The sequence below is a fragment of the Microtus pennsylvanicus genome, chromosome 6 (genome assembly GCF_037038515.1).
Source record: "Microtus pennsylvanicus isolate mMicPen1 chromosome 6, mMicPen1.hap1, whole genome shotgun sequence".
In the NCBI taxonomy this organism is placed as follows: Eukaryota; Metazoa; Chordata; class Mammalia; order Rodentia; family Cricetidae; genus Microtus; species Microtus pennsylvanicus.
In genome coordinates, this window is record NC_134584.1 from 84125131 (window position 1) to 84147014 (window position 21884).

Sequence of the window (21884 nt, forward strand, 5' to 3'; positions counted from 1 at the left end):
CAGAGACTATAACCGTGAACATGACCCGGAGTCCCCCAGCCGCAGGATCTTCATGGACTAGCATGCAGCATCTGTCCTGAGGACTCAGCGGTGGCCCTCAGTCATGACCCCAGGAGTCAGCATTACCACCCTCCCGGGCAAACTGCCCTCTTCCGTGCCATGACACCCTCGGCTACAGAAATGAGCAGGGGCTTTTCACACCCAAATTAGGGTTTTTTTTTTCCTTTGAACAAAGCTTTTAATCAAAATTCCTTTCGTTGACTATTCTCAATGGACAGAATAAGAATGGCGATCAACATTGAAGGAAGAAGAATGAGTGTTTACATTTTCATAGGAAAATACATACAAATCAAAGTAGCTCCTAATACAGAAAAGAAAAAATCTTTAAGAAAAAGATTCTGATTTCTGAACTATAAATGTCACCAGCTTAAATTCAGATTTATGCCAGTTGGACTGCTACATTTATTTACAAAGAGGCTGGTCTAAACACCTGATGTCTCCCATTTTTAGAAAGATTGTCTTTCCCAGCATTTGACCTGGAGCTGTTACTGTTTACGCTGCTCTTGTCACTGGTAAACTTTCTTCAACCTTGCGCACAGAGATTCATCTCCACCCTGACTTCTACTGAAGCTAGTATAACCTCCTGCTACTCAAATGCTGTGACTATCGTCACACTGTCATTTTAGACAGGTAGACATCTGCACGTGGATTTGAAAACTACATAAAACCGTGACATCTTTGGAAGTAAAGGCTGTTGGCTGTGCTGTGCTGTGCTGCGTATGCCTCGCCTGTCGGCCAGAGGGTTCATGTTCCGTTCTAGTGGACAACTGGTGACGGTCAAATTCTGGAACCTAAGATCAGTTCACTTTACAATTATCTGAAATGGTTAATGATAATTTTAATAAAAACAAACAATATCTGTAATGTCCAAACAAAGGAGAATTTAACGACTGTGACATTAACCAAACTATGACAAGATGTTCTCAACATCAGTAGAGGTTTCCTGCGGGGAAATGCTTAATTACTTAAACATTTCCTCTTTCACACTTCAAGTAGTCTTTTTATTAAATATGCTGATAAAGAGTTAAATCAGTTCAAGACCAAAGCTGCTGAAAAGTTAAAATACAATGGTAAGTATTTTAGTGCAGAAGTTAAAGACTTACACAGCTGCTCTCCATGGAAAAGTTATCACACAGACGATGAACAAAGACGGCCGACATGTGCTCCTTGTTAGGGTTTGCTATATAGTTCATCACACAACCTGGATGACAGAAGATTCCTCACAAGTGAAACGAGTATATGACCAGGGTTGAGAAAGTCCCCCAGTAAGAAATCAATTATTAAGTTCCTATAATACTGAAAAGCTAAATCCTTTCTAGTATTATAAAATAAACCTACTTTTAAAAAAAGTTCCATCTTCCTTGAGGAAAAACACTTTTAACCCATGCACTGTAATGCACGGGCTATGCAACACTGCAGCCACGGCGTCATGTGGGCATCTGTACCACTCTTCGACCAGCATGAAGATAGGGGTTTGACAAAAGACACACACCAACTGATGGAAAGTACCAGATCTTCCTCTATCACATAAGCTAGTCTTTAAATACCTGATACTAAAACATGTGCAAAATAGCACCATATTCTAACTTATGATATTGTGAACTTTTCCCCATGGGACTTAAGCACTGCTTCAGAACCCAATAATCGTTTCCTATCTTTAGATTCTTTTAATTTTTCTCTGAAAACAAATCTCTAAAACAGGCCCAGAGAAAAGCATCCCTTCAGAATCTCATCACGTCTGATCCTCAGCAGTACTTGTCACCCTCCTGAGCTTTGGGGGAGTAAAGCTATACAAAAGCACAGTCATAGTCCAGGCTATGGCACCCCACAGCCTGTTGACCAGGTCCCTACATCATTGCCCAGAAACACCAGAGTCAAAGCAAGGCCAAGCAAAAATGAACAGCAAGTCAAACACGCCAATGATGGAGACCAGAGATTTTGCGAAAGCTCTCAGTTTTCTTCCTGTGTAGTTTTCAAAGATAGTTTTATCTTAAAAGAAACCATGTTTCCAAAGTCAGGATTTTCTTAGTAGATGCAGTTCCTCTCTAACACAGAGGCAGATGCCTCCCGGGGAGCTCTGAGGAAGGTTCTCTATGCAGCTGATAAAAGCAAACACTGAGCGAGGGTAAATGCCTGGAAACCTTGAAATAAGACCCCCAAAATATGCTATGTGTCAATAAAAACAGAGTCACCCAGGCTGCCATTCTCTCATTTTCTGTCATGTTCGGTCTCCAGAGAAATTCAGAAGGAAGCCTTGATTCCTCGCCCTCTCTGAGGGAACCATGCTCCCCCTGCTCTAAGGCAGGGGCACCCTGACAAGTGCTGGGGACACAAAGGAAGCCTTAGAGCGCACACGGTGCCCATTGGCTAGAAATAAAAGAGACAAAGCACACTCAAAAGCCATTTCCAGACTGAAAAATCATCTTGAAGAGTTTTAAAATTTTGGAAAGGACACCAGCTTGAGAGCTACAACACATAAAAATGAGAATCGTGCACATTTAGTCAACTGGCTAAATATAAATATACCTGATTTAGACTTTTACGCTAACAGGCTAAGTCCCAAGTTCCAAACTGTAGTTCACGTGACTCCAGAAGGGCTCTTTGGAAGGGTGCGAACCTGTGGAGAACAGTGTATAAACAACTGTAAACATACACTGATTGTCCACTAGCTTTTTAAATAGAGTTCTGAAGGATTTTGTAGGAAATTATATATAAGAGTGTAGTTGATCAGATAATTTCTATAACATATAAATTCTGCTGTGTGTGCAAAATGTGGTAGAAAGAGAAGATGCTGTGTTTGTCTCATGTTTTCAAAGTGAGTACAGTGTTGTAATCCATTAAGAGTCCTTTAATCTTCTCGTGAAACTTCTCTCGGTACAAGTTGAAGTACATAATGCTTTCCGGTTCTTCTTCAAGCCAAAACTTGTCAAATTCATAGACAAGGTAACCTGCAATTAAAAACCACACAAACATGTTGACCACGGGAATAAAATCCACTTAGGCCATCTCATCTTCAGAAAGCATGCATCCACCTTGCCAGTGAGATGGCTCAGTGTGCCGCAAGCCAGGCAACCTGAATTCAAACACAGCAGGTAGAGTGCAAATGAACTGGGAGACCCATCTCCCATCATTTCTTGGCCCTCGAAGACCTTAAACAGTAAGAGGTGAAGCGTAAACTCTGGACCTCACAGGCAATGGCTTAAGCACGGCTGCTGTCCTGGCAGCGCTAGCACTGACTCCTCCCAATACTCACAGTAGAACTGCTGGAAGTGCTCCATGGTTGGCATCCCAGGGACAAAGTTGTAGAGGTACAGCTTCAGGGCTTCACTCTTCAGTAAGCTATAAGCCATCTCTGTGAGATTGATTCCAACTATTGCATACGAATACCTACGTCAGAAACAAAACCAGTTACACAGCTAGCCGGCAGCCCGCAACAAGCTTACAGTGCGGAAATAGCTAAGTCACTCAAACAGTGCTGCTGCTCGCCTGACACAGGGCGCACTTTGCAAAAATCTCTCTATACTTAGGGAGGCAGAAAGATCCAAAGTGTTTGCTTCTTGAGGGCTGTTAATTTTCTGGAGAGAAGCTAAGAAGTAAAAATAAAATTTCCTACCATACAACATCTAAAGACAATAAAGAGAGGAAAATCTACATTTACCAAGCTTTATTATTCTAACTATTAAATATAAAACTAAGAACAAGGCAAGGCCTCAATTTGCATTTCCTTTACCATTTTCTACTACTTTAAAATAAATTTTTTTTTGGGGGGGGGGTTTGAGACAGGGTTTCTCTATAGCTTTGGAGCCTGTCCTGGAACTAGCTCTTGTAGACCAGGTTGGCCTTGAACTCACAGAGATCCGCCTGTCTCTGCCTCCCAAGTGCTGGGATTAAAGGTGTGTGCCACCATCGCCCCTGAAATAATTTTTGAAAAAAAATTTGAGCCCCCATCTTTGTTTTATAAACTATATCATACGATACAATTTACTGGAATACATAGAACATTTTTGGTCATTTTTCTTTAAAATAGTTTATAATATCATTTCTACAGTTATCACGCATTAAAATAACATCATTTTAAGACACATTTTGAAATACCTTCAGATTTATATAGTCATTTTCATTGCTAGAGTCTAGCTTCTTTAATGTTTGTCCAGCTTACCCTAATTTGGGGTGATTTGAACGGGAAAGAATCTGGTGTGCTTCGCTGGTGTAATTTTCACTGAAATACCTGAATAAGGAAGACGATGAAATGAAAACGTTACACTCACGAGTAGCGTGAAAACCTCAGCACAAGCAAATGCTACCATCTAAACAACAGCCTTGCTCCCACAGCCACCCCCCTTTCAAGCCCCTTCAATAGGTCACAGAGGTCTCAGAGTCCAAATTTAATCCTAAGGAATCAGGCCTCTCAATAAGGAACACAGGTAGATGGCAAGACTATCTTAACAGAGAACTCAGCTACAAAGGGATTTCCTATTTACTTACAAAAGAAAAAGTCCTCGTTTTGAAACTTGTTAATTTCCGGCCTGTACAATACTCAGAGGGCACCTGCGGGGCCGCCCGTCTCTGTCTCCTCTCTGCCACAGCTGGAGTGCGCATTTCTATCCCACTGCTCACTAGCAGACATCACAGTCGTGTGTGAGTCCTGGCCTTCTTCACATCAGCTCAGGGAAGAGCCCTGTACTCCATCTAGAGGTCTGAGACCCTCAACACAGTCAAGAGTCAGACTGCTAAATGACTAAAGCCCCAGGCTCAGAGGGAGGTGGGGAAGTTGCTCATCTTCCTTAAAGATTACTGTCTGATTTATCCTAAGGAAGAAGAATTATATAGAACTTTTAAGATTTTAGAAATTACCAAAGCATACATGCTTTTATAATTTAAAATAGCATACATCTTGAAGTCTCATTATGACATATCTTTCCCCCAATAGCTTTATCCATATTGGCCTAAATATTTTTTCTCAGTATTAACTTAGTTTAGTTCAATTTCAGATTTTTTTTCACAGTAAAATTATCCAAAGAGCCAGGCAGTGGTGATGCATGCCTTAAATCCCAGCACTCTGGAGAGGCAGGCAGAACTCAGTGAGTTCGAGGCAAGCCTATTCTACAGAGCAAGTTCCAGGATAGCCAGGCCTATACAGAGAACCATCTCTCGAAAGTAAAAAAACAAAGAAATTATTGGCTTCTCATTCTCTAAATGATTTATAGTGTATAAATCATAATTCACAGGTAAACTGAAAGACTGCAGTCTAAACACATGCATATTTATAAAAGAACTCTATCTCAACCTTCCTTATGTTGCAACCCTTTAACACAGTTCCTCATGTTGTGGTGACTCCAACCATAAAATTATTTTGTTGCTGCTTTATAGCTGTAACTTTGCTACTGTTATGAATCATGGAACTTTCCTCACAGGGCCGTGACCCACACGTTGAGAACCACTGGTAAAGAGCTGGGTCTTCCAGTGTACTAGAGTAGTGCTGGCGATCGGCTGTGACATATTTTAGGATTCCATGTGCATGGCCCAAGTACTAAGGGAAAAGGCAGGTTGTTACAGCCATGATAAACAGACCTGGGTCCCGGTCAACTGCCAGACATAGTGAGGGGCATGTCACCTAACCTGATTGTTTTCCCAAATGCAGTCAGAGCCACACAGTGGAAACAGGAGGGCAGAAACAGAAAGGAGGAGGAAGGCACTGCAAACGCTGGTGAGTCATCACAGACACGGGTGCGCACAGGGGATGCGCGGATGCGCATGCGCGCACACTATGTTTCTAGTTGCTGTCAGCACCCTAGCGAACATGTGGACTATAGTTATGAAAACTCAAGAGTCAATACGAAACAACAGGTCCGCTCTCACTAGATTTGAAAGAGACGGGAAATAACAAGGAATTGCATTCACCCAAGGAAAGGAAACTTATTTCACTTACACAAGATTGATCAGTCCAAGTATGCCCATGCCTCTGAAGTCTGTTTTGGGATCATCACCTTGGAAACCAATGTCCACCCACTGCTTGGAGATCCGGGCCTTCAACTTTTCCGTAGGCATCAGAAGACTCCAAAGCTGTGCAAACATGCTTTTGTGTTACAAATGATAATGATGTTCCTGGTTTACTGGGTCATTTTCCTTTTCTTAGCTTAAGTAACTCATAATTGAATACTTTGAGCTCAACAACTTTTAGGCAAATTCTAAGACCAACAAGGGTTGAATTAAAAACATGGTGTACTATTCCAATCAGAAAGACTGTTATAAAGAATCATTTCTTTAAATCAAAATCACAGACATCTGGAGCAATGACCTGCCTATGTTTACTAATCATTTGATATATATACAACTTCTTTGATATATATATATTGACTTCCCATTCTCTATATGATTTACAGTCTATAAAACATAATTCACAATATATGGCAACATATTGATTAGTAAACAAATATATATGTTAGCTATACACACACACACACACACACACACATATATATATATATATTTACTAGAATTAAATTGCTTAAGAGCAGTCTTGGATAAATGGACCCATAATTTGGCTTGAACAGGTTTTGCTATAATATTGGGTAGTTAATCTTTAATCCAATAAAATAAAATAGGACCAAAAACAAATAAAATAAAATAAAATAAAATAAAATAGGCCTGAGGGAGAGAACCATGAAGAAATAATATTAATAAAATTCAAGAGATAAGTGTATGTGTGTACATGAGACTATTTCATAAAATTTATTTTTTAATTGGCCTACTTATAAACAAGTAGAATCTTTAACACTAAGGTGTTATCAAGAGTTGTTGACTAACAATCTTTCCCTTCATTAGATATGAACAAACCAGTCAATGAAAACTAATTTAAGAAAATTTAGTCAGTTTCAAGATCCAATGTAAGTCATCAGACAAAAACAGAATTGTAGACACTGATTAAAAAACTGAAAAGCTTGGCAAAACAAAATGCTTGCACCCCCACCTCCATTTCAGTGCCATGAGGCACTGTTGAGTGTTGGAAGAGTGTCCCGTCACCTAAGAAACTGTCAAGATTGGCCTTCCAGAATTCTGGCCCTGAAGCTAAATCCAACAATTAGATTGGACTTTATCTTGCCCACTCTCTTACTAGCAACCCAGACAGCTCATTGACATCAACAAGGAATGTGACCATAGCATAAGGCTTTCAATGTGTGGGCTGCAGTGTAAAACCACTACTGCCCAGTTCTTATTTGATGTCTGATTATGGAGAGGGCATCCTGCTATGTAGCCCAGGAGAGTCTTGAATCCCCTTCCTCTTGCCTCAATCTCTAGAATTCTGAGATTATAGGTACATGCCATCATATTGAGCTTTTAATACTCAAAATTTAATATTCATAAATACAAGTATGGGCCGTAGCCTGGAGATTCTGATTTCATAAGGTTAAGGTGGAAGTTTGTATCCCAAACGTAGACACTGACAAAAGCTGGTGAACATGTTTTTGGATTATACTTAAAACTACTTCAACTCCAGCTTTCTTCCCAGGACTGTTGAGCTAAACTTAGAGTCAGCAACTGTCACTCCCTCCAGAACTGAACTGCATAAGGGACAGTGAAGGGGAAAGGTGTCTGGAGCAGGCGCTAGGCCGTGTGTCTTATCCCTTCAAGAAGGCAGGTGTTACATAGAAAGCATCTCAAATTAAGGTGAATGAAGATAAGAGTACTCATCTAGGATGCTTTAAATTACTTCAAATATAAGCTCAACCCACATAGTAACCCTTTATTAACCTCAAAATAATATCAAGTTTTATTTTAATTTTGCAATTAGGTAAAGTATTTATTTATATTTTTCCAAAAAAGGTTTTTCTGTTTGTTTAGATTTTCATTTTATGTTTATGAATGTGTTTATGTGCACCATGTGTGTGCCTCATGCCTTCTGAGACCAGAAGAGGGTGTCAGAGCCCCTGGAGCTGCAGTTACAGATGGTGCTGGGAATTGAACCCAGGTCCTCTGCAATAGCAGTAAGCACTCTTGGGTGCTGAGCCCTGGCCCTGGTCCCAGCCCCAGTTTTGCTGTGTTTAAGCTCTCCCCAAAGTTACTTTCATAGGACTTTTGGTTCTGTGCAGTTCTAACTCCAGGTGCAATATATGCTAATGGGTTATGTGTGAGATCAAAGTGGAACGGGAGACTGGGAGAGAAGGGTTTAAGCAGGGATGGGGAGCAGAGAGGAGAGGCAGGTAGGGAGGGTCAATCAAAACTAAGCACACCACATGAAATGCCAAGAAATCTCTAATATGAGGAGGGAGGAGGGAGTGAAGTAGAGAGGATGAGGGAGAGGAGAGAGGGGGAGGGAGAGAGGAAGACCAAAAGTATGAAGGAAAGCAAGCATATGAAAAGCACCCCTTCAGCCCCCCTGAAGGCAGTGTGAACTGGAGCACAGATGAGCAGGAGGCAGCTCTCCCCAAGCTCTAGGACTTTAGCACCAGCAGCAGGCCAGCCCATCCCCCACAGCCCTATAATCCCCTTCCCCACCGGAAGAGCCAGACTGGATGGGCTACAGTGCTCTCTCTACTGCTCTCTCTATGGCAGCCTTTACATAGCACAGGGTCACCGCCTGCACACCCTGCACACCAGGAGCAGGTGACAGGAAGCCAACCTTTCTTACAGTTGCAGTCTACTGTGGCAGTTTTGCTGACTGATGTCCCAGTGCTGTTGTGCAAAGGGGGCATCTATTTTCATAGCTTCTGTGCTGCTGAGGGAAAGCCCAACCTCCACAAAAAAATTAGATAAACGGAAGCTCTGGGGCCCAGGCACCCCTGCCTAGAGGCAGAAGAAACCCCCTTTTATGAATGGATAACTTATCTTAGAAGCTCTATTTACCTGAATATATTCTAAAAAATGCTTATCAAGTAAGAGTTATTGATCAGGGGGCTGGAGACATGGCTCAGTGGTTAAGAGCACTGGCTCTTCTTCCAAAGGACCTGGGTTCAATTCCCAGCATTCCCTTGGCAGCTCACAACTGTATGTACCTCCTGTTCCAGGAGATCCAACAAACACATAAACACACAAACACACATGCAAAACACCAATGTACATGAAATTTAAAAAAATATTTTTAAAAAGTTGTTGATCTACAATCTTTCCTGATCAATGAAATCTAACACACATTCTCCAAGAGGCAAACAAATGGGTGGACTGAATGAGCTTCTAGAACCCACACAGTGCTCACAGTTGAAGCTGCCTCCCTGCTGGAACACTAAGCCAGCGCTTACCTTGAGGAGCAGTTTCTCATGCTGCGCATTGCCAGAATCGTAGGGTTTTTTCCTCACATTTTCCACAGCCTGGTAGAGCTGCTTATAGCCGGATATCTGCAGTAAGCACGTCCTCATGCATATCTGAAAACTGAAAGGATAACATCGTTAGTTTAACTCAAACCTCTTATCAAACAAAGCGAGGCCTGTTTTTCCTTCACACATCTCTGAACACTCCACCACACAGCAACGAAACTCTGAAGTGCACACAGAACAACCCACAAGTTACCTGTTCCCCAGGTAACCTGAGCAGGGCTGGGCACAGCACGCTACAGAGCCCCATGCCATCACAGAGGGAGCAGCACACCTGGTGTCTTTCTCCCGGCAGATGTTCTTCTCCTTCATTATGTCCGCTACACATCTGTCCAGCTCACTCTCGGCAACTCGTGTGGCACTCTGGAGGACCTGGGTATCGAGACACAGCTGAATGAGAGAAGTCCCGGAGAGTTGACGTAGAAGTCTGTTTTGAGACATTTAATCAGCCTTACCAAGAACATATTAAAATGCAAAAAGAAACCACACTTCCTTCAGATCTCCAAGAGCTGGAATCATGCAAACATTTACAGTTTTCTAAAAGCCTCCTAGTTTCTTTTATAAAAGAAATCCTAATTAAACTCATTGGGTTAAAAAAAATAAGTTATGAAAATGGGAAGAATATGGTTATGAACTATTACATATTTATGAAATTGTCAAAAAGATGCAGAGTTTTAAAATCAATGTTAAAGAGGAGCAGCAACAGGCTCTAAGAGCTGTCTTCCTGTCCGCAGCCCGGGCTCCCCACCCAGCACCCAGTTCTCTAGCACCCCTTGCTGGCAGCTTCTTTTCCCACGAAGTACTGTGTCAACATATTAAAAGGTAGCCATTCTGTGGGGTCTGTCTGGTCTGTCTGAAAACTTCCTTGTCTACAAAGCCCTGGTAGGTCCTTTAATCTGGCTCTCTTAGAGGACCATTTGAGCTATCCCGACCCCTCCCTCTATTTCTGCATAAGTCTGTAGATGAGCTTGTCAGTTTCTTCAAAACATACTCAATGAGATTCTAATTAAAATTTTGCAAACTCGCTGGATGGTGGGGGCAGATGCCTTTAATCCCAGCACTTGGGAGGCAGAGGCAGGGGAATCTCTGTGAGTTCAAGGCCAGCCTGATCGACACAGTGAGTTCTAGGACAGGCTCCAAAGCTACACACAGAAACCCTGTCTTGAAAAACAAAATAAAACAGAAAAATAACTTCACAAACTCATAGGTCAATTTGGAACTTATATTTTAACAACAATGAGTCTTTTAATTGATGAATACCAGGCTTCATTTTATTCTTTTTTTTCTCAACAATTTCTCCACAAGTTTTAGGGCTGAAGACAGTGTTTACTAAACTCCCCGGTGTGTGCTCTTCTGGCTGCTGTGGTAGGTAGCACTGCTCTCTCATGGTCCGGAAGCTCACTGCTAACACAGACAGCAGTGAGCTACCTGCTGCCAGACTGTTCAGTTTGCTTGTTAGTACACAGCAGCAGCCTCTGAGGACTCCAGGGTTGTCCACACTCTCAGACTACATTTCTGCTAATAGTTCTTTCTGGCCAGCTACTTCTTGGGTTTGTTTCTGGTTGGCTGTGGCTCCCAGGATCTCCAGCAATGATGCTGAGCAGAAACAGAGAAACACAATTCATCTGCCATATTTCCACTACACATGACAAGACATTCACTATCGGAAAGTTTTCCGTGCCAGCTGCAGACTGTTCGCTGGCCTTCAGGTGGGAGTTTTTAAACATGATCAGATGTTTTAGTATCCATCAAAATGATCATATTTTTTCTGACTCTGTTAGTGTGGTAATAAATTATACTCACTGATTTTAAACTTCAATCATAATTTATTATCCTTGCTGCTGTTCTGTAAGGATTCTTGTATCACATTCATAAAGGGTACTGAGTTGTACTTTTTATTTACATGTCTTTCTTTATTTGGTTTTAGTCTGTCCTCAAAAAAATAAAAAATGCTTTTTTCACCTCTATATCCTAGGACTTTCTGTTAACAGTGGTACTGTTTCTTCTTTCCATGAATGTTTGGTGACAATGAATTAGGCCAGGCTGGAGAGAAGGCTCAATGGTTAAGGGCACTAGCTGCTCTTGTAGAAGACTTGGGTTTCGTTTCCAGCATCTACACAGTGGCTCACAACCATCTGTAACTCCAGCTCCAGGAGATCTGATACCTTTCTGACCATCGTGGGCCCCAAGAATGTACATGGTGCACAAGCATGCATGCCGGCAAACACCCTAAAATAAAAATACAAAGATTCAAATATCTTTTAAAAGAGAATTAATTAGGCCAATGATGGAGATTTTTTTAAACATTTTAAATTGGAGATTTCTTTTTTTGAATATATGGCCAGCTAGGTCTTTTGTTTATTTTCATATTAGTTGATAAACTATCTTTTCTACAAATTCTTTCCATTGCATCTAAGCTACAGGATTTACCGGCATGAAGTCGCTCACAGAACTTCAGAACCTAGGCTAGGGATATATCTTATCTACACACTCGGCATTTTTCTTCTCTCATACTTGGTCAGTTATAGAGGTTATTGATATTATTAATCTTTTTTAAAAATCAGTTTCTGAGCTTGTTGGTAGTCTACTTTTGTGTGTTTCATAATTTCATTGCTTTTCTGCCTTATTTGTAAATTCCTCAGCTTACTCTGGACTTAGTATCTTCTCAGGTCTCTAAAGATACAAATACAGAAAATTAGTTCAGGTCTTTAAAATTTGCTTTGGTATGCTAAACAAATGTTGATTATGCTCTGATTTTCTTTCTCTGTTTCCAACAAAATTCTTTGACCAATGGAATCAATACTATGCTTATACTCCAGATATTGAAATTTTTCATATTTTAGCAGCCATAGGAGATAATTTATAAGCAGTCCCTAGTCTGTAACTGAGAAAGTGAGACTTAACTTTTAACAATCAAAGAAGTTTCAACTGTCAAACAATTTACAATAAAAGGCAGCCATACTTTGAGATCACTTTTGGGGACAAGCCTTAATAGAATAAATTGCTGTTATTCATAACAAGCATTGGGAATGCAAAGCATTTTAATACATAAGAGAGTTTCATAGATGTTTGTCCCCTGGCTTAACTATATCATCATCAATATTATCAAGATGGATTTTCTTATGCTGCCTTCATATTAATGCCTCTAGTCGTAAAACCATCACATGGTACTGATGAGGTTCAAGCCAACTGCACAAAGGCCAACAAGTAGGAAGCAATAAAATCAGAGTTTTTGTCCAGATTTCTTCTCTTGCAATAAAACGCAGAGCCAGTCGATGGAAATAACACAAGACCACAATGAGATTTTTCTCTTAAAGTAAATATAATGTGTGAAATATGCACAAATTGCATGTGTACGTTGGCAAGCCCATCTCCCTGTACTAACAAACGTGCTTTGGATTTCAGGTTTCAAGACAACAAAGCATCTACTATTTAACTGAATGTGGAGTATTAGCTATTCTCTTTATAGTGTCCTACAAAACATCAGGATTTTACTTTACAGTTTTTTGTTTTATTTTGTTTTTTGAGACAGGGTTTCTTTGTGTGGTCCTGGCTGTCCCGGAACTCACTCTGTAGACCAGGCTGGCCTCGAACTTACAGAGTCACCTGCCTCTGCTTCCCGAGTACTGGGATTAGAAGTGTACGCTACTATCACCGAGCAGTATTTTACTTTTCTAATGGTGATAGCATAAGAATACAACCTTAACATTCATATTTCAAGTGACATCTTTAAAGAAACTAGTAAGTAAGGTGAAATTAGAATATTATTCTGCTTATTTAATACACTCCTGTGGAGTCTTGACCACCTTGGGGCCAAACGACCCTTAAACAGGGGTCACATATCAGATATATACATTACAATTCATAACAATAGCAAAATTACAGTTATGAAGTAGCCATGAAATGATTCTATGGCTGGGGACACCACAGCATGGGGAGCTGTATGAAAGGGTGGCAGCGTCAGGGAGGTGAGAAACACAGCTCTGTCGAGTCTACACCTTCCTTCTCCGTGCCACTCCTGACTTCTCTCCTGGTGATAATCACTGCTCTGTCATTTCTACACCTTCCTTCTCCGTGCCACTCCTGATTTCTCTCCTGGTGATAATCACTGCTCTGTCATTTCTACACCTTCCTTCTCCGTGCCACTCCTGACTTCTCTCCTGGTGATAATCACTGCTCTGTTGAGTCTACCCCTTCCTTCTCCGTGCCACTCCTGACTTCTCTCCTGGCGATAATCACTCAGCATCAATTTTACTTCTTTATCAGTCACTGCAGACACTGCAGGATGCTGAAATGCAGTCATGAAATCCTCGTTGAGAGTTCACCAACATCTTACCTCCTATCCTGCTGATATTTAGTTTATCACATAAAATCTCACTAATAACTTCTGAGACCAGATGCTGCTGCTGCAGCTGATCCTCATTACAGCGGTTCTGCTGCTGCATGGGTGCTGAGTTCAGATCCTGTACCTTCTCCACGAGAACAAGCAAAGGGAGCAAACACTACATGCCCATGTGGAGACCCTGCGGCTGCAAACCGCTCATCTCCGCTTTGTCTGTACTCGGAGCACTATTACTCGCTAGGAACTGGTGCACGCTCTAGGGACACAGATGCAAATTACAAACACCATGCTTCATTCAGGGCAGGAGAAAATGGAGAACTAGAGTAAAATACTGCACAACAAGGAAGGCAAAAGGACAGGGAGGGGAGGCTGCGGGTTACTATTCCAAGCAGAGAGTGACTTCAGAACTGATTAAACTGGAGATGGGGTCCCTTAAGCTTTCACTGGGAGAACAAGCACTCCGGCTCTCATGGCACACAGCCCGATGGCAGGTGGTGTGACGGTCTGGAGCGGCAGCACAGTGGTGATGACACGGAACAGGACAAGAGCTAAATCAGATGCAACCATGAGCAACGTAGGGGCAGGTGAAGCTCCAGGTGTCAAAGCATTTGAGAGGACACACTCCTCAGGAGCTGGGGCAATGCTGGCTCTGAGGGTGTGGTATGAGGGACTATTACATTGTCACAATGTGGTTTCCAGACCACAAGGAAGCCCCTGTCAAAGGATGGCTCTTTCTCAAATATTCCCATATTTACGATACAAAGAAACACAACTTGCTTAGCATCCATTGGTCCACGTGGCTTCTTACAGAAAGAATGGGAGCAGGCAAGACACAGGGCTGAACCTCCTAGCATGGCCCTGACCTGACCTGCAGGACCCAGTGTCACCAGGAAACCAACACATCAGAAGCAAAACAAGGATTTCTGGAGTGGGGCCCAGTGCCTACATTCCAACAAGCTCCAGAAGGCTGGAGCTGCTGCATTTGAACCTGTCCTGACAGCCCTGAGAGATGATGTGTCCAAGAAGGCCCACTACAATGCACAGGCTGCTGTGGAGATCTGCTTCTGTGTGTGTGTGTGTGTGTGTGTGTGTGTGTGTGTGTGTACGTGCGTGAGAACCAGAGCAGAAACTTTCAATTTTTCAGATGCCGCATTCTCATAGGAAAAAACAATCATTTTGGGTTCTGAACAAAAGACAACTCTATGCCCTCCCCAGTGTCCCCGTGTTTATCTATGTAAGTTGTTCTCACACAGTTCATCGTGAGGCTGTACCGGAACTAGTAAGCACCCACTTGAGCAGCAACTCTCCAGAAAGAAGCATTCAGCGTGCAGAACCCACCACCCTTCTGTTCCAGCGTGAGTCAGCAACTCTTATCAACACTTGCAGACTGCGCCATGTCCATGTGCATACTATGATTTATGATTCACAGTTTACAACAGGACCAAGTACAAACATATACGGATATCTAAAGCAGATGCACACACAGGAAACTGAACTAACAATGTGGAAACAATATTTAATCTTACCGTGAGCAATCATCTCTACGTGCTTACTACCCCTTTTGTCACTGTGCATGCTGGCCATCGTCCTTAACAGCGTCAAATAATGACCTACGTGCCTGTACGCTTGTCTCTGCTACCCCAGTAATTCTTACACACAGAACACTGTGATCTGATTAACGCTAGCATCAAACACTGTGGCTCGCACGTGGCAGACTGGTGTACTGGTCCTGACTCTGCACCACTGCAACTCAGGCAACCACTTGTCTGCCTTAGCTTCACGGAGTCAGACTGCACCTGCGGACTCCTTGCTTTGCACTTGACCACTGAGGTAAACCCGGGAATGCAGATGGAGAGGGCACCGTCTGTCAGGCTTCCAGTGAGTCACTGAGAGACCACTCCCTCTGCCAACACTGAATCCCACACCTGGGGCCTATAATGGGACAGGTGGAACACACCTGAGACCGTGACACCAACATGATAAAGGGTCTTTGCAGCTGGCCCACATGTGCATGAGCACACATGTGCAACCCTGCTTTATGCTCCTGCAGCTTTGGCTTTGTTTCTTAGATGGCAAAAGCTGGCGGCTACATGGCACACGTCGGGACTCGCTTTGGGTCAAAAGGTAAACATGCAAGGTTTGCTCCAGCCAGAATCGCTTTGCTCTTCTCTCACACAAGCTACCCTGAGGACACAGTGATGGGAGGGCTTTCCTAAGATGCTGGTCTCCAAAAGCTACCAACTGCTACTGCAAAATAAAGAGGCAAAGCCTCAGAAGAGGACACAGTTGAATCTTTTTTAAAGAAAAATATATGCTTATGTTAAGATTTGTAGAATTAGCATTTTAATATGCCCTTACCTTACTCTTGGAATATGTCAAGGAGTTTTCTGAAATTAAAAAAAAAAGTTACCACTTAAATGTATTTTCTGCATTAAACCAAAATCAAATAGTAAAAATATAAAAGCAACGAAAAGTCACTCTCACAGTTTAAGATACAATTTCCACATGAACAACAGGGCAATCATCTCAAGATCTTATAGGATCAAGATGAAGGTAGAACGATCTCCCCTCAACACAGTACCAAGCTGGTGTCAACCCGTTTCCCCAGAATGTCCTGCTTCTATGCAGACCGCCATAGTGAGAGTGTCTGCCCACAGCTCAGCTCTCAGAAATTCATCTGAAGACTGCACTCAAAACCACTACTTTCTCTCCATTGCCAGCCCGAGTGAGTGGCCAGCGACGGAACAGCACAGGAACAAAGGAGCAGAGGCCGGACGGCCTCGCCACCTTTCCTGTACCACGCAAAGAGCAAACAGCCTCTCTCTGTATCCTGGCCTTTGTGCCAAGAATGACAAGAATATCTGTGTTGGTCTGTTAAAAAAAAAAAAAACAAAAAGTTTCTGGTACACTGAGAATGCTCTCCTTTTGGGAATTTTAAGAAAAATGCTTTCTGCCTTGAATATGCTCTTCCCAAAAATTATAAAGCGCCAACCATTGCAGCCCAAAGAGACCTGTATCAAGAGGTGTGTGGGTCTTCTGAGCAGGCAAGAGGGAAAATCAAAGAGTGGCCATGAAATGCTCCTGCCATTATTCCAGCGCCACCCTGGGTACAGGGCCCACTGCCCAGGCCTCACTCCCTTGGCCCTAAGGGTCATGATTCCTCATTTGAGGCAATCTTGATCAACATAAAATAGGAACTGGTTAATTCTCGATTTTCCACTTAACACAGCAACATTTGCTGTGGCTCTGCCCAGGTCTTTCTTACTACACCTAAACTAACTTCAAATCACATTTCTCAACTATCTGAGTTTGAAGTCAGAGCAATACTTTCAATTAAATGTTGGAAAACACAAGCCAAAATAAGCCCATGTATGTATGTATGTATGTATGTAGGTAGGTATGTGTGAGTGTGTGTATGTATATATATATACATATATATGTATATATATTGTATAAAATTTCCACAGCTACATCAAATTAGAAATTTAATTTATATTACTATAGCTTAACAGATCCAAAAAATTATCACTTCAACATATTACAAATACAGGTATGACATCTTTACAATTTTTACATGACTCTGAGATCCAGAGTGTACCTTATGGGTACAGCACAACTCAGTTGACGGCATGCACACTCCAAGTGCTCAGCAGCCATGTGGCCATCTCTACAAGCCTGGCCCTGTTGACGGCATGCACACTCCAAGTGCTCAGCAGCCATGTGGCCATCTCTACAAGCCTGGCCCTGGCTGGTTCAGGTAACCTTTTCTAGGACCAATGAGCAGTCTGCTCATCATGAATAAGAGTAGGATGTGAGAAGAATGAGGCCACGATGTAGGAAAAGATCCTGATTCTTCCAATCCTTTCACCATATATTTGTGTAAAGTTTCAAATGGAAGAAAGAATAATTTTCAGTAAACTACTGCAAGCATAATCTGAAGAATGGCTGATGCTTTTTTGTTTGTTTGCTTGATTTTTCAAGACAGGGCTTTTCTGTGTAGCCCTGGCTGTCGTGGAACTCACTCTGTAGACCAGGCTGGCCTTGAACTCACAAAGATCCTCCTGATCTACCTCTTGTGAGCTAGGATTAAAGGTATGCACCACCACTGCCAGGCTAACTGATATATTTTTAAGAAACTCAAAATATTTCTTCTTTGGGTAGCTATAAATAGTTTTTCATATACAATCATTCAGTGTTCAGTTAAAAGGACTCAAGGACCACAAAGCTTAAGAAACTCAGTTGCGATGATTTAATCAGAACACACAAGTACATTACCACTGGGTAGACAGAGAGCATTCAATTACGTTTTTATTAATCGTGAATTTTTCGGTTTTTGAGTAGCATTACCTATCCTGTATGTCCTCTGTGCGCCGCCATAGGTGTCAAAAATTCGCTGCAGTTCACACTTCCCAGTCATCTGTCGTAAGACCCATTTCATCCAAAACCGGAAAAAGTGCCCATAGAAGAACTCCCACAGAGAAATAAACATGTTGTCCTGGAGGATAGAAGAACACAAGCTTAACGGCCTTAAACTGGGGTTTTTAAAACTGAAAAACAAATTAAGCTGATCCAACTCCCCAAATCCCAAATAATAACAAAACCTTTTATTTCATGGTGTCTTATTTTGTGACTGTTTAATCAGTCAGGTAAGGAAACAATAAACAGCATAAATCAAATACTAATTAACTAAATGGTCAAGTTATCTCTAGGCCAAATGTTCACTTTTTTAAAAATTGTAAAAAAAAATAGGGAAAAAAAACTGGCCAAATTATTTAATGGCTTAAAAGAACAACAACTACCTTACATTTTTACCAAATAATAGTATTTCATATTTTGGATTCTTCCGTTTTTCATCCCTTCAAACTTGGAACTAAACAGTTTGAGAATAAAAAGACGAACCGAGCAACAATTTCAAATCAACCACACATCACATGTGGCTTCCCCAAGAATGAGCTCTTCTTGCCAGGGTGCAGAGCGTGTCCCAGCTGTCTCGGTCAGCTGACGCCAGCACAAGTGGCTTACAAACTGAAGCATACAGGCTGAAAACCGAGCAGATGGCATCCTGACGAACTCATGATTTTTCCAGTCAATAGACGAAGGGCAGAAATGCCAAAAAAAAAAAAAAAGTTTTTTGTTTTGTTTTGTTTTAAATCCCGCAAAACCTACACACTTGATACAACTGGGTCTTAGAAGAAAACTCTTCGAGTGCTAAACGAAGGGGAGGAGGGATGCCGGGGACCGAAAGGAAACCGCTCCTCGCCTGCCTTCCGGGCCTGGGATTCGCAGACACACCCTCTCTGCGCCGGGGGCCCGAGGAGCTGTCAAATTCGCAATCCCCGCAGGCCAGGGCACTGGGTGCCGGTGCCAGACGCGCGGATCTGGGTCTTTAAAATGAGGCATCCCGTCCGCGCTCGTCGGGACGGAGGCTGCAGAAGTGCCAGGCACCGGCAGGCCGTCCGGGCGACCGCGGGCCCCGGGATGTCGTGCGCGAGCCCCGTGGGGACCGCGCCGTCCCGCCCCTCTCGCGCGCGGGAACGCTGCACAAAGCCCCGACGGCCCCGGCCCCCTGCGGGTGAGCGCGGGACCCCCGCGAGGCTTGCGCGGCCGCACGCCAGCAACGCAGGGTGAGAGAAGATTAAAACAGCAGCCACCTCACAGGAGCGGGAGAACTAGGAAAAGCTGGCGCTGCCTCGGTTTCCGCCAGCTGCAAACACCGGCAACGGAAACGACGCTCTCTGCCGAGCGCTCCCCGCAAACACTGCGACCCGGAAGTCGGCACCGGAGGCCGGGGTTGGGGGCGGGGGAAGGCGGTGCCGAGCTCCGAGCCACGCCTCCTTATCCTCTTCCGATTGGCCCGCGCTCCCGCCTATCGCTGGCGCGGAAGGCGGGCCTGCCGCTAGTGCGCCGGACGCCAGACGGTTCCCCTGGCAACGGGGGGCGGGCTGCCACGCCCAGTGTCAACGTGGTCCCCGTGGACTTGGCCTGGAAACTTTGCTCCCGGGTTTCAAAGACTATTCTGCCTCGGGTGTGACTACAGCACTTTCACCTACATTTCCTAATCTGCGAAGTGATTATTTCCCCTCTTTATGAGAAACAAAGGAAACTTGGCTCGACTGGACTTTATGGATGTTGCAAAGGAATTTGGGTGGCCTGTGTGTGCAAAGAGAAGTTGCGAAGTTTGGACTTTTTCCTTCTGAAGAAGAACATTGAACGATTAACTTATCAAAGTTATTTTATTCATTTCTCATTCATTTATTATTATTCATTTCTTAAATATTGTTTCTACTGGAGGAATAATTTGTGCACATTTTTAAAACCTCAAAAGGTACAGTTTATTAGCTGGTATACTGTGCTAGACTGTCTTCTACAAGGGGCTACACACAAAACCAACCGGCAAAAACATTGTATCGGGTTAAGCTGCTCACTACTAGGGAGATTAGGCAAAGGGGATTAGGGAGTACCGGAAGGAGCTAGGTACAGCAGAGTCAGCACAATAAGAGTAAGCTTTTATGGGAGGGAGCAAGGGAGCGTGCTGGGACCCCTTCAGGAGGAAGGCTGACCCGCGTGAGCAGTAAGTGGAGAGGTGTTGGATTAGGAATGTATTAAATGCTGACGAAGCAGTGAGGGGTCAGAGGGTTAGAGAAGGGCAAAGTGGAAAAAAAGATCAAGTACAAAAGACATCTTATGTTATAAATAAAATGAAACAGAAGAAGTCCCTGAACTGGGCATGGTACTGCATGCCTGTGATCCCAGCCAGAAGATTGGGACTTGTTGCCGGCCGGGCAACACAAGTAAGTTTCTGTTTCAAAAAGTAAATAACTGAAGAATCCTCCCACCCAACCAAGATTCCTGGCTCCCTATTTCCCTTGCTCAGTTCCTTATACTTCCAGAAATATGCAAGCCAACGTCTTGTCTGTGCTCCATTCATCTCCTGGTTAACTCAAATGAAGTGAGCGGTACACCCTTTGCCGCTACTCAACTATCATCTTAAAGGTAGATTCTATTTGTAGAACAGAAATGCATGAAAGACACATAAACCACCATCTTCGTCCCAGAGGAAGCAAACCATCTCCTTTCTGTCCCCAATCAAGTTCTTGTTGGGCCCTCCTCCCAGGATGGAGTGGGCAGGTGGCAGAGAGTACAAACAGGAAGATAAAAGCTACGTTAAACCATTGTCATGCAGGATTTTACTGTTTAAATGGAGACTTTTGAACTCTTAGTAGAGCTCCTACAGCTTCTGAAAGCACACAGCTCTAGCAGGTCACTGGGCCAGCAAGGTAACAAAGCCCGGAGACTCAAACTCAGAAGCCACAGGTCTGGAAGTCTAGAGCAGAGTGGGTGGAGGCGGCTGGAACAGCTGCAGGGATAATTCCCTTCTGTAGCTAGAAGGCACAGTCTTGGAGTGAAGAGTCCCTCTGCCTGCAGCTGCTGGTCACATCCTAGAGGTGGTTCAAGTGAGCCCAGGGAAGAAAGAAGAGAAGTCTCAGGAGCCAAGCCTCTGCAGAAGTATTGAAGACAGCCTTCCTTCTCTTCTGTAGGCTCCTGCAGTAAGTGGTTCTGTTTCTGTAGCCTCTGAACATCCAGATTTACAGGTTCCTAAGCAGGCCCTGAGTGGCAAATCTTGACAATGGGAATGCCCAGAAGGTGAAAAAATTGTATCAATTGTGAAAGCTGTCAAACAATGGAGTAGGGGGAGAACCCAGAGCCCACCAAAAGCACAGGGGCTGCAGGTCCACAGTTCTCTGTGTAGAGGCAGGGGAGACGTAAAAGAAATCTCTGTCTGCCCTGGTTGCTCCTGGATCTTTGCAGGCCAGCTGCATCCCTGCCCAGGAACTGGCTGCCAGTTTCCTTCCACTAAGAGATTTTTCCCTAGCCTGATTTTTGTTTCTTTTTGTAGCTGTTTCTGGGTGTGCCTGCGTGTGTGTGTGTGTGTGTGTGTGTGTGTGTGTGTGTGTGTGTGTGTGCGCGCGTGCTCGTTTGTATATACTAAACCCCCACTGTTCCCAGGAGAAGATGCTCATTGTATTTTTTCTCTTTGGCTTTCTTCTTCTATGGGGCCAGCTAAGAAGTAGTGCAGTTCTAAGATAGGTGAAAATGGGACCATCTTCTCTAGGTCTCTCTATTTAACTGTGGGCCCTTTTAGGCTTTATACCTAAAAGAGCCAAAGGCTACAT

At 43.3% G+C, this 21884-nt stretch overlaps 1 protein-coding gene across 4 annotated transcripts; it reads right to left on the reverse strand.

The window, feature by feature from the left end:
• Positions 1-212: 212 nt before the first annotated feature.
• Positions 213-19478, reverse strand: Elmod2 (ELMO domain containing 2). 4 transcript variants are annotated; one of them, XM_075976593.1, is made up of 9 exons: positions 19362-19478; positions 18058-18205; positions 16069-16097; positions 9643-9740; positions 9297-9426; positions 5990-6123; positions 4220-4288; positions 3314-3447; positions 213-3008 (listed from the first exon to the last, which is right to left on the reverse strand). In XM_075976593.1, exons 2-9 carry the CDS (start codon positions 18197-18199, stop codon positions 2863-2865), a joined length of 882 nt encoding a protein of 293 aa, XP_075832708.1. In that variant the 5' UTR covers positions 18200-18205; positions 19362-19478; the 3' UTR covers positions 213-2862. The 4 variants fall into 4 exon arrangements, with proteins under 4 accessions (XP_075832708.1, XP_075832705.1, XP_075832707.1 ...); XM_075976590.1 differs by lacking the exon at positions 19362-19478 and adding an exon at positions 19003-19350; XM_075976592.1 differs by lacking the exon at positions 19362-19478 and adding an exon at positions 18510-18857.
• Positions 19479-21884: the final 2406 nt, after the last annotated feature.